Raw genomic sequence first — 13,361 nt, 5'->3', positions numbered from 1 at the left:
TGCCCTTTTTTAGAAACACACCTTTTTTTTTTAGAATCAGAAACACACACACACACACACACACACACACACACACACACATACTCTTTTTTTTTTGAGAAACACACACACACATACTCGTCCTTGTTTTTTATGCAAGCCCGTGCATATTGGGCAGCCCAATAGCTTCACTAGCTCCACCAGCCAGCCCCCAGTAGGCTACACAAACTTTGCGAGCCCACCCGCTCTAAAGCAGCCTCGCAAGAGGCCCAGACAAGCCTTGCCACCCTCGCCGTCTCCCGCGACCACGCCACCGCCGCTGCCGCGCCGTGGCACACCGGCATGGATCCCAGGCCGCCCGCATTCGACCGTCGCCGCCCCCGTTTCACACAATCGCCCGACTTACCGGCATTCCAGCTGTGAAGCAGTGACGCTGCGTCAACCCGGCGACCCCCTCGCCGAGTCGCCGTCAGCGAGGCTGTTGCGTCGATCCGCCCGCGATCCTGCGTCCGTTGAGGCGTCATGGCTCGCTTTTCCGTGGAGGTGGACGCGCTTGTCGCGCGCGCGAGGAGAAAATATCTCCGGCGGGCGGAAATATCTGGCGCCACTGCTGGCGTCGTTTTCCCATCATTTTGGGCACCCGCCACGTCCGGTTGCGGCTTGTCGCTCTCCGCGGCGAGCTGTGGCCACCCGTGCCCCGTCCTCTCCTCACCTCTTCGGCCGCCCCGGATCCGCTATAAGAAATCTCACTCTCCGCACCACTGGCCAGGTGCGCACTCCCATCCCATCGCATCCGCTCCCCCCCTCTCTCCCTGTTAGCAACTCCTCCGCCCGCCTCTCGCCGGATCCGCCGTTTCTCAGGTGAGACCCCTCCCTGCCCCGGTTGATTGGGTCTGAATGAATTTGTGGGTTGGGATCACAACTGTTCTAAGCCAATTGTGAGTACTTTTCCGTATCGGTTCGATTGATCCATGCCCAAACGACGTATGATGTCATCCTGACCAAACTCCAAACGTGGAGATTAGTACTGACTGTTGTCGCAGAAACGACCCAAAGTCGACAGTAGGAACGTGTGGTTCAGATACAGCTAACCTTTTTTTTTTGATATAGTATCAGATACAGCACCTCCAGTAATAACGAAGTTACCTTCGATATTTTTTTCGTTAAAAATGTAAGGAGGGGCAACATTCATCTTTTCACACGAATTATGGAAACGTGTCATCAAAGTTGAATACTCCCTCCGTTCCGAATTACTTGTCGCAGGTATGGATGTATCTAGATGTATTTTAGTTCTAGATACATCCATTTCTGCGACGACTAATTTGGAACAGAGGGAGTAGATATTTGTCTAAAAAAGAAGTTGAACAGAGAGAGCACGACTGCAATCTTTGGCATTTGCTGCAGGGGATACGGCACCTCTTTGCTTCTTTTTTTTTGCATCGAACGGCACCTCTTTGCTGAATCGGTGCAAGATACGCGGCCAGAACGGGGATACGCCCCGATACGCCAGGGATACGCGTATCCTCTGATGTATCCTTTTTTTTTAGACAATGCTTGTTTTCTTAATTAAAAAAGGAAATAAATAGTAATGGGCTGTTACCACTTGATCCAAAGCCCATCAGCGGGCTGCCTTATATCAACGTCTGATCGCGAAAACAAACCCTCACTTACATCGTCTCATAAAAACCCTCACTTACAACTCTCGCCGATCTCTCCGCGCCGCCGGCAGCGACGCAGCGTCTCGCCGTAAGTCTCCCTGTCTCCGTCCATCTCCATTTCGCAGGCAAGTCTCAATCTTGCGTCTCGTCCATCTTCTGCTGGACTGCTACTATATCTGATCAACTGCCCGTCGCCGTCTGCTGGATTAACTTTTTTGATCGATTCCCCGGTGGTCACTAGTATTAATTTAGTTCATAATATCTACTCCCTCCGTTCCGAATTACTTGTCTTAGATTTGTCTAGATACGGATGTATCTAGCACTAAAATGAGTCTCGTATCTAGACAAATCCAAGACAAGTAATTCGGAACGGAGGCAGGCAACATATTGCCTGCCTGCATCTACTAATCTGTAGCTTGTACAGGAAATGGCCGCGCTGCAACCGTCGTTCTCGTCACTAATGTCTATGAACAATAGCTGCAACACCATGAAGTTCCCCAAGACTGCACTTTTGCCTGGTTTCGGTGGCATTTCGCGTCCTCAAGATGTGCAGGACAGGAGTGCTAGCCTCACCTGTTCAAGGCCTAAGGCAGTTTCAGTGACTGACCAGTCAGTAGCAGAGCCAGCAAAACCCAGGCAAACCAAACACACAGTTGATCCTGCTGCTCCAGAATTTCTGCCGCTCCCGGCATTTGAAGATTGCTTCCCACGGAGCACCAAAGAATGCAGGCATGCTTCCTGCTTTTGCTTCGCCTAGCAACTGTACTGGGAGTGTGCCAATATTGTTGTGTTCTAATGTATCAGTTTTATCTTATATTTGCCATGGTTATGCTCTGCAGTGAAGTCGTTCATGAGGAAACAGGCCATGCCCTGAAGGTTCCATTCCGGAGAGTCCATTTGACCGGAGATAGCGGGCATTTCGACACATATGACACCAGTGGCCCACAAAACATAAGCCCAAGGCTTGGTAACTCACTAGCCTTATCTCTTTTGCCATATTCTCTGTTCTGAACTATGTAGACTGTTTGTACTAATAAGCCATAACATCTAGATCAGCTGTTCAGTATGAAATTAGACGGCGTGTTTGTATTATCGCTCTCATGCAACCACGTACTCCCTCCGTTCCAAATCACTCGTCGCAGAAATGGATGTATCTAGAACTAAAATACATCTAGATACATCCATACCTGCGACAAGTAATTTGGAACGGAGGGAGTATTTGTTTTGGTGCCTTGAATTGCTCTGATGTTTCCCTTTTTGTGTGTTAATAAGTTCATCTTATAGTCAAATAATGGACAGTTTCATTGTTTCAACAGTCGGATGGTATTGATCAGATGCCTGGTTTTGGACTTGGAAAATAGTTGAAAAGGCAAAGTAGACGTATTAGTTTTTATGATCATATACCGGATATCTCTACAGATATTCTTCTAATGTTTTCTTAGTTGTAGTATTTCAGACTGTTTCATTCTTAAGTTTACCCTAGTAAGCACATTGGTTGTGCTTTGCGGAGAGATTACCCTTGCTCCTTCAGGAAAAAGTAGTTTCCTCCTGTATATTCTCAGTTAAAGTGTTGTAGAAGAAAACTGATGAAGTATCCAGGGAAATGTATTAGGTCCCTCGGAAAGTTAGATAGCATAAAAATAGCAATATAATTATTTTATCCATTCAATTGAATAGATATAGTTTTTCTGTGTCAAGCTTTTTGAATAAGTTTTAAACTCTTGAATAGATTGTGTCAAGTTTAAAATTCAAGACATATAAGTTTGTTTATAATAAGCATGCGTTGAACTTTTACAGGACTCCCAAAGATAAGAAAGGAATGGATTGACAGGAGGGAGAAGTTGGGTAGTCCTCGATACACCCAAATGTACTATGCTAAGCAGGGAGTCATAACAGAGGAGATGTTGTACTGCGCCAAACGTGAGAACCTTGCTCCTGAATTTGTCCGGTCAGAAGTCGCCCGTGGGCGAGCCATTATCCCTTCCAACAAGAGACACCTGGAATTGGAACCCATGATTGTTGGAAGAAACTTCCTTGTAAAGGTGAATGCAAACATTGGGAACTCAGCTGTTGTGAGCTCCATTGAGGAGGAAGTCCACAAGCTCCAGTGGGCCACAATGTGGGGAGCAGATACTGTCATGGACCTTTCAACAGGGCGCCATATCCATGAGACCCGGGAATGGATTATTCGTAACTCCTCCGTTCCTATTGGAACTGTTCCGATTTACCAAGCACTTGAGAAAGTTAATGGTATTGCTGAAGATCTGAGCTGGGAAGTCTTCAGGGACACTTTAATTGAACAAGCCGAGCAGGGTGTTGACTATTTCACCATCCATGCTGGTGTGCTGCTTCGTTATATTCCTCTCACAGCAAAGAGGATGACCGGCATAGTTTCACGTGGCGGATCAATCCATGCAAAATGGTGCTTGACGTATCACAAGGAGAACTTTGCTTATGAGCACTGGGATGACATTCTTGACATTTGTAACCAGTATGATGTGGCATTATCTATTGGTGATGGCCTGAGGCCGGGTTCCATTTATGATGCTAATGATAGCGCTCAGTTTGCAGAGCTGCTGACTCAAGGGGAACTAACTCGCCGAGCATGGGAGAAGGATGTGCAGGTCAGAATAATAAGTAGGAGTGAAGTTGAACTTACAGAGCTGTTTCCTTTACAATATCAATATTCTAATATGTATAGTCATGGTTTATGTTTGTTTTTCATTGCAATAATCAATAACAGGACGTTCTAAATAGGCTTTGAGTAATCAACCTTCGATATAAATTCTGCTCACAGGATTGCTAACTATGTTATCCATTCAAAACTGTAGCTTGGTTTGTGCATAAGATTGAAGTAGATATTTCGAGTAACAGGTAAATAGTATAAACAAGATATTTTTTCCAGTACAGTTGAATATGATTGCCAGATCGACAGATTATATATTAAATGTAAAAGAGCACTTCTATTAGGATATATGTTTGCTGTTTATCATCCAACATTTCTGCATTTTCAGTTAAAACAGGATTTCTGCACCGGTACCTAATGGGTCAACTATTTTTGAAACATTGTATATACAACCATATTCATTTATAGTGCGGCGTAGCTTACTTTAATGAATAGGCTAAGCTTGTATAGAGATTAGTCGTCAGAAACCAACTCGTGAGAAAATATTGAAGACATAATATTCGAATTCTTGATTGTAAAGTGCTTTAAGTGATGAATCATTTTTTTATGCTCTAGTGACTGACAGTTGAACTTAGAACTGTACTATGCTCTGCATGATGAATTGTTTCTACCTGCTATGTCATTCAATAGTAAAACTTGGGAGCTGTCTTTCTGATATTTACACTTCTTAACTTCTAGGTGATGAATGAAGGTCCTGGGCATATTCCGATGCATAAAATTCCTGAAAATATGGAGAAACAGCTCGAGTGGTGCAACGAAGCACCTTTCTATACGCTGGGTCCATTGACAACTGATATTGCACCTGGTTATGATCACATCACCTCAGCCATTGGTGCTGCCAACATTGGGGCTCTTGGCACCGCACTTCTTTGTTATGTAACACCAAAGGAGCACCTTGGGTTGCCTAACAGGGATGATGTTAAGACAGGTGTGATATCCTACAAAATCGCTGCTCATGCTGCTGATTTGGCAAAGCGTCACCCCTATGCACAAGCATGGGATGATGCACTAAGCAAGGCAAGGTTTGAGTTTAGATGGTTGGACCAATTTGCTTTATCCCTGGATCCAGTTACTGCAATGTCTTTCCATGATGAAACATTACCATCTGATGGTGCTAAAGTAGCACATTTCTGCTCTATGTGTGGTCCCAAGTTTTGTTCGATGAAAATCACGGAGGATATTAGGAAATATGCCGATGAACATGGTTACGGGACAGTAGAGGAAGCTGTGAGGCAAGGAATGAGTGAGATGAGTGCTGAATTTTTGGCAGCAAGAAAAACAATTAGTGGCGAACAACATGGTGAAGCTGGAGGGGAAATCTATGTGCCAGAAAGCTACGTAGTTCAGAAATAAGGTCAGTTTGTTGTGTATTTTTTAACGACTTTCTTGCAAGTAGGGAGAGGACGCTCATAAAACTTTTCCCCTTTGGGGAGACTATACATGATAATAATACTGTTATTCCCCCTACATCTGAAATATTTCAGAAAATAAAGCACAATTTAAATTTGGAGCCACATATGTTTTTTATCCTCTAGGTAATAATTCTAACCAACGATGATCCCATCAGTTAGAACATATCGTAATTGCATTGCATGATCTGCTTGATCATAGTTCTACATTGTGATGTCATGCAATGGATTAGTTCCATTTGCATAAAGAGTGTGAAACTTTTCCAGCACTGAGCAAACTTTATCTTCTTTTAAAAAGTCAGTGTCGAATTAAACAAACTGTGTTTTAGAATGGTCGAATTAAGCAAACATTTAGTAGCACGATAATGTGGTTGAATGATCCATTCATTAAATTCGAACCAATTACATTGACATCATAATGAACTTTTATTGAAGTGACCTTTTCCAATTATAAGTTTAAGGCAGTTAACAAACCATGATTATCGTTGACTTGTATAATGTACCAGTGTGAAATAGACAATGTTTTGTACCTCTCTAATGTAATCTCTGAATTCAGAAATACAAACTTTGTGCAGATGTCCTTGGCAGCCGTCTGATCCAAGTGATGCAGATTTGGTGGCTAGGTCGTTTGTCAGCAGCACTTCTACCATCTTCTGTTAGGAGGTGGTAAGCAGGATATATGCCTCAATAAAGCTACTGCTGCTTAGCGTCAGTTCTTAATGTCATTATGGATTATGGGTTGTAATAAAAGTGAACTCTATGTTGTGTTACTTATGTTATAATTGTCTTTGCATATCATTATGGGATTGCTAGTGATGAAAGTTGCACCAGGGGTGCTTGTATTCCCAACGATCTTAAGGCCCCTTGGCCTGGATTGTTGCGATATGGGCTGAGAAAGTCCCTTTGAACCTGAACAGGATAATGCCTGCGAAGGGAGTGTGCATTTCTATTTTCATGTTTCCCAGGATACACTCAACCCTCGACATTCTGGAAATCGAGGGACCAAGTTTTCCTGAATGTGTGGAGCGCACCTGCTGGATATGCATGTTTCCTACTCTGACGCAACATGGTAATGTACACGATTTCTTTAACCAGCATACTTATTGGCATTTCTCCAAGAGGAGAGGATATTTACAGGCATAGTGTTATCATGGAACACATCAAATTTAGTCATCATGGAACACATAAAATTTACCCATCACAACTTTTTTTTGAGGAATCCCATTACATCTTGGAAAGCATTGACAATGTCCTGTGTAATTTACTTTTTACACCTATTCATGTACATATTTCTATAGTAGAAGTATAAAAGATGCAACTAGACTGACAGATTGGAATGGTTATGTACATGCCACTTGTCAGTTGAGAACAAAATCAACGGCAGAACTCTTTCCGACTTGATTATGTGAAATGTGTCTACTAAGAATTATTTTGTAGAGTGACTGAGATACTGCTTATCGTGAACTATTCCTTTGGTTGTTCCCATTGTGATTGTCAAACATTTTCAAATACATCATAAACTTTAAACATTCATGCATGCATAACTGTGTATCTACATTGTAAAACTTGGCAGCACTTTAGTGCTGGACTGCTGGGCCTGCATAGTTTATGACAACAAGTCTCCTCCCAAAAGTTAAGGCATTTCATACTTGTTTGATCTGCTGCTTAGTTCACGACCGCAGTTAGGCATACTGGAGAAATATGCCAAATCGGCGCACACCTGTCAGCTGTGCAAGCATGGTGAATAGCACGCATAAGTTTGTGATGTATCTATTATCAACCATAAGGGCCCATATATTTATCCTTGGATGCCATTGTATTGGCTAAGAACATGATTTTAGTTTTACCTTCTGATGTGTGAGACACATATTTCTTAGTCGATTTATTGCTTGCCACTCCACTTCTTGGCTGTGAATTACATGACCCAACCAAAATACCATGACTGACGCCAATTGTTGAGAGAATTGTGGGTAAAACACGTCACAAAGGTGGTGCTGGTGGCTGGGGTCTTTCTGAGTTGATAGTGGATTTCGGGTCTGCCCTCCGATGTGATTGTGCTGGTAGGGTGTTGGTCTTGAATTCCTACAGGGCTGCGCTATGCACATTTTTTTTCTGATACGCAGCTCTAGTTTTCACTGTTGTTTTTCACCTTTGAAGTTCCATACAAAGGGATTCTTCACAAGTTCAGGTGTCAACTTGGGAAAGTTGTGGCTACTCTCGGGTGCAGGTACACCCGAGTTTGCAAAACTTTGAAAAATGTGATAAAACAAGGTCCAAAAATTCTGAAATTTCGAGACAACAAGCTTCATCACGTGTTTGAACTTTTTGCAAAATTTCAGCTAAAAACAACATCCGAGGAGCTCTTACAAAAAAAAATTAATGCTCAAACAGTGCACAAGCATAGAGCATTGATTTTTTTTTTTTTTTTTGCCAAGAGCTCCTCTGATGTTATTTTTCTGTGAATTTTTGCAGAAAGCTTGAACATTTGATGAAGTTTCATGTCCCCAAATTTCAGATTTTTTTGACATTGTTTGATCATGTTTTTTTATTTATTTTCAAACTCGGGTGTACCTACACCCGAGAGTAGAAAAGCTGGTCTCTGTTAACTTGTACTTGTTTAATCTATATTGATATGTGCCCTTCCTATTTATTTTGGATGCGTGGAACAATGCAATGTTGCTTCACCAAATTATCTACCTTGTGTTGCTTTGTATATTAATGTTTTCCCCTTGACAAACTTCAAATGTGAATTCAGGAACATATTTTAGAACTTCATGCTTGGCCCAAAATATTTTATAGCTGCATAACTCCAAAGTATTTTTGTTTTGTAAGAGGAAGATGTGTATTTTACTTATGGGCCATGGGGCTAATAGAAGTATGGCGCAACTCGTGTCAAACCACACAAACCAAACATGCCTGAACAAAGACTGGTGATACCTTTCCTTTTTCGCATAATTTGGCTAGCTTGCCGCAGTGTGACAAGCCTAACTAAACACAGAGCCATAAGTGTTATTACAAGCTTAGTGAAAAGACCGAGGGTACTTGAAGCACAATTTTCTAATGTCTTGGAACACACTGTTCGCATGATAATAAACATTTTTTTTCTGAAACAAAATGTTCGCATAATAGTAACAACTGTAAGTCCATTAGAAGCATCAATTTCTGGTGTGATTGAACATATTACTTGTGAAAAAACAGGCGTGGGAGCGCAACAATCACCACGAAGAATTGGAACAAATCCACTTGGTATGCATCACAAAAAAAAAAGAAACACTTGCTATGAACAACAATTCTCAGCTCTTTTATTTAAGGAAATATATATCTACAACGAGGCAACTTTCTCTTCCGCCCAATGATACCAAATGGGGTGATTATGGCTAAAGTCGGGTGCAGAAAAATGCCTATAAACAAAACAAATGGAAACAGAGAAGCACACACTTGCAATGGAAATGTATTGGCAAAATGTTAGTAAAATAAAAGTTCATTAGAAGAAATTATGCTCACGGTGGTTGAGGCATGTGTGGTTTAGGGAAATATGTATACAATAAGAATCACACATCGGTAGTGCTTGATGCAAAATTCCACCACCATTGGCACACATGTAAATAAACAGTGAAGCATAATTGCATATAATGAATACGTGGACAATATCCTCCATATTATTGTCAGTACATTGGATACATGATAAATGGAGGAAGCTCGTACTCAAGAACGGAGGCAGAATACAACTGGAAAACCATGGAAACATGTGAGAAATGATGACATTATGTGGAAAATATTGAAATAATGACAACGCAAGACTATGTGCAACACATAAAAACAACAACAAGAACAACAACAACAAAGCCTTTAGTCCCAAACAAGTTGGGGTAGGCTAGAGGTGAAACCCATAAGATCTCGCAACCAACTCATGGCTCTGGCACATGGATAGCAAGCTTCCACGCACCCCTGTCCATAGCTAGCTCTTTGGTGATACTCCAATCCTTCAGGTCTCTCTTAACGGACTCCTCCCATGTCAAATTCGGTCTACCCCGCCCTCTCTTGACATTCTCCACACGCTTTAGCCGTCCACTATGCACCGGAGCTTCTGGAGGCCTGCGTTGAATATGCCCAAACCATCTCAGACGATGTTGGACAAGCTTCTCTTCAATTGGTGCTACCCCAACTCTATCTCGTATATCATCATTCCGAACTCGATCCTTCCTCGTGTGGCCACACATCCATCTCAACATACGCATCTTCGCCACACCTAACTGTTGAATATGTCGCCTTTTAGTCGGCCAACACTCAGCGCCATACAACATTGCGGGTCGAACCGTCGTCCTGTAGAACTTGCCTTTTAGCTTTTGTGGCACTCTCTTGTCACAGAGACTATGTGCAACACATAAGAAAACTAAAAGAAGCGCAGATAGCACATGGAGTATATATATCAATATAAACAACGAGGACTATAGAAATATGGCGGGTAAAGGAAGCATGTATATTGTTGTGTGCAATAAACCATTTATACGAAAGAATCATGTGTATGAAGCAAAGGAAGCACGACCATTAGAAATAAAAATGCAAGAAATAATGAAGCATGTTTGGCCATGCTGCAGTCTTAGGGCATACTAGAATAAACGGAAGCACTCCGCAATCAAAATTTGCTTCTATTGAAAATGAATTTTACTTCTAAAGAAATACCAGCTTGCATGTTTGATAGACATACATATTAACACAATTGAGATATGAAAAAAAATGTATAACGGAGCAAAGTGAGTGAAAAGAAACATGCCCTCGCGTCGTCCTCCAAGGGCAACTAGGGTTCCTGGCGTCGCCGCCACGACATTGCCTCGGCGACGTTCCGGCACCACCGGGAGAGAGGGGAAGAGAGCCCCCCTCCTCCTTATTCTTCTCCGGTCTCCCTCCTAGATGGGAGGAGAGTTTCCCCTCCGGTCCATGGCCGCCATGGCTCCCGGAGGGCAGGAGCCCTCCGAGATTGGATCTCTCTCTGTTTCGCGTTCTCGTTTTCTGACGCTTCACCGTTTCTTAAATTCCTGGAGATCTGTAACTCCGATGGGGCTGAAATTTTAACACGTTTTTTTCCTGATATTATCTTTCTTGCGGCAAAAGAAGGGGGTCAATCGACTTACGAGGTGCTCACAAGCCACCACAGCGTGCCCATACCCCCTGGCCGCATCCTTTTGGCTTTTGGCCACCTTGGGCATCGTCTTGCGTTGATTCTACTTCCCCCAATCACATATATTCCAAAATAAATATCCATACATTTTTATCGTGCTTGGACTTCGCTTAATATGGATATTCTGCGAAACAAAAAAATGCAACACTCAGGAACTAACACGGGGCGCTAGATCAATATGTTAGTCTCAAAAATAATATAAAATGTTTTCAAACTTATATAAAGATGTAAAATATTGGCATAAAACAATCAGAATTATAGATACAACAGAGACGTATCAGCGGCCGGTGGTCAAGGTGTCGGTGCGCTTTCGGTTTTCAAATCCAGATCTGTAGGTTCGGCCCCTTTTTTCCATCTCTGGCTTAGGCTTCCTTGCGACCTAGGGTTCTCAACAACATCTGGTCGTAGTTCTCTCACTGGCATGGTGATGGTGGCAGGCTCTGGTACGGGAAAACCGTTGGCCAACGAATTCGGCCATAGCAGCGACAACACCCAAGGGCGTTGCTTTCCTCCCCCGGGGCATTGTTGAGGACACTGCCTCCCCATCCCCGCCTTCTTTCCCGAGTGAAAGATCAAAAATCGATGGTGGATTGGGCAGGTGACGGTGACATGCGTGTCGTGTTCTCCTTGGAGACGTCGAATGGGGAAATTGGTCTTGGTAGGGTGGTGCCTTGGGGTGGAGTTGAGCGGCAATTGTCGGTGTCAAAACCGGTGGATCTCGGGTAGAGGGTCTCGAGCTGTGGATCTTTGATCAATGGGTAACAGAGAACACACAGACGGGATTTACCCAGGTTCGGGCCCTCTTGAAGAGGTAAAACCCTACGTCCTGCTTGATTATATTGATGTGTGTAAGATGGTTATAAAGTTGATCTACCACGAGATCGGATGAACTAAACCCCAAATGAGTGGGATGATGGTTCTTCTAGCCTCTACGGACTAAATCCCTGGTTTATATAGACACCACAGGTACCTAGGGTTACACATGGTCGGTTACCACCAGGAGATAAACATGCCATCTCCATTATCTTGGCTTGGAGGATACACCAAGGCTTTAGAGGTTTCCTACCCGAACAGGAAATCGCCTATAGTTCGGCCTTCCAGCAACAGATCCAAAGCGACCCACCAGTCCGGCCCACGAGAGATTGATCGTCAGCTCGAGGAACCCTTAGTCCAGGACACCCTCGGCGGCTCCGAGCCTTGTGTGGCAATTGCGCGCACTTCCCTTTCTTGTAGGTCTGTCGTCTTCTCTGTTGGTGGTGCTCTCCGGTCTAGCCTGCATCGTCGAGTCCCAATGGTTCGACGTCCTCGTCCCTGGGAGGAAGGGGATAGGGTTTCCCTTCCTGATGGCTACATATTGGCCATGACGGGGAGTGCTAGGTTCTTTCTCTGCTCGGATGCACCTTCAATCGCCACACTAGTTGTTTCGTTGTCCTCGGAGTTGCATTTCGTCTTCGCCTGCCCCTAGTAGCTTTCCCCTTCGCTGTGGTGTCCAAGTACGACGGCTATGTAGGTTGTGTGGTGTGCTTCGTGCTTCGAGCGAGTAGTGTGTCGTGATGTCTCCATGTGGTTGGGTAACCAGCTCCTTGCCTAGCTATCAGGTGAGCGCCCCTTTGAGCCACGACGAGAGGGTAGGGCCCCTCTTAGGAATGTTCCCTCATCCTAGTGGAGCAGTGTTGACAATGTCCTTCTCGTGGCCGTCGGCTGATGAAGGACACCTCTTCTACTTAGTCGTTTTAGGTTCTTGAGTGTGGTGGGCATCGACATTTGCAAGATGTACCTTCTCTTTGACTCCTTTAGGATGTTGTATGTGTTGTGCTTGTAATATGCTCTAATAGCTCCTTGTATCGTTCATCGACCCAAGTGAAAGTGAGAAGAGGCCGAGGGAAAAGACCAAATCCAAGGTGGATGCAAAGCATGATGCTTCGACACTCGCCTTGCAAGAAACTTCGAAGGGATTCGTGACCCAAAAGGAGGTGTCAATTGAGTAGAGAGAAGAGAGGAAAGCGAGTAAGCAAAAAGAGAAAGAGGAGGCAATGAAGATCTTCTTTGACATACTCACATACAAAAGAAGAAGCTCGAGATCGATGGGCCAATGCCTGATCAAGAGGCAAGGAGGTAGAGCTCGCGCTAGTCTCGAAGGAACTAGAGATCATGAGGTCCGACTTGAGCAAGATGTCCCCAAGACAAAGGTTTGGTTCGAGAAGAAGCAAAAGTCGATGCTCGAGCGAGATGCGTATCATCTTAGAGCATCTCCAGCCGTTGCCTCCCCCCCAGGAGGCATAAAAATCGCCGCCTGGGGGCGAGCCGGCGGTAGAATCGGCGCTGGGAGCGGTTGGGCATCCAGCCGTCGCCCCAGGCGCCGATATCGGCCCATTCCTGGCCGCTTTTCGGCCCACTTTCGGCAAAAAATGGCCTGATATCGGCGAGAATCGGCCCATATTCGGCGTGGT

At 44.0% G+C, this 13,361-nt stretch overlaps 1 protein-coding gene across 4 annotated transcripts; it reads left to right on the top strand.

Annotated features, from left to right (window-relative positions):
* The first annotated feature begins 601 nt into the window (after window positions 1–601).
* Window positions 602–7,158, top strand: LOC123087299 (phosphomethylpyrimidine synthase, chloroplastic). 4 transcript variants are annotated; one of them, XR_006441300.1, is made up of 7 exons: window positions 602–840; window positions 2,062–2,366; window positions 2,477–2,604; window positions 3,435–4,261; window positions 5,002–5,677; window positions 6,308–6,398; window positions 6,564–7,158. XR_006441300.1 is itself a non-coding variant. In XM_044509287.1 (6 exons), the coding sequence occupies exons 2-5, from the start codon at window positions 2,065–2,067 to the stop codon at window positions 5,674–5,676; spliced, it is 1,932 nt and encodes a 643-aa protein (XP_044365222.1). In that variant the 5' UTR covers window positions 602–840; window positions 2,062–2,064; the 3' UTR covers window position 5,677; window positions 6,308–6,530. The 4 variants fall into 4 exon arrangements, 2 of the variants coding, with proteins under 2 accessions (XP_044365222.1, XP_044365223.1); XR_006441301.1 differs by having other exon boundaries at window positions 6,289–6,398; XM_044509287.1 differs by lacking the exon at window positions 6,564–7,158 and having other exon boundaries at window positions 6,308–6,530.
* The last annotated feature ends 6,203 nt before the right edge of the window (window positions 7,159–13,361 follow it).

Source organism: Triticum aestivum, chromosome 4A (genome assembly GCF_018294505.1).
Source record: "Triticum aestivum cultivar Chinese Spring chromosome 4A, IWGSC CS RefSeq v2.1, whole genome shotgun sequence".
NCBI classification, from domain to species: Eukaryota; Viridiplantae; Streptophyta; class Magnoliopsida; order Poales; family Poaceae; genus Triticum; species Triticum aestivum.
The sequence above is the reverse complement of the archived record's forward strand: the minus strand, read 5'-3'. Positions and strand labels throughout refer to the sequence as shown.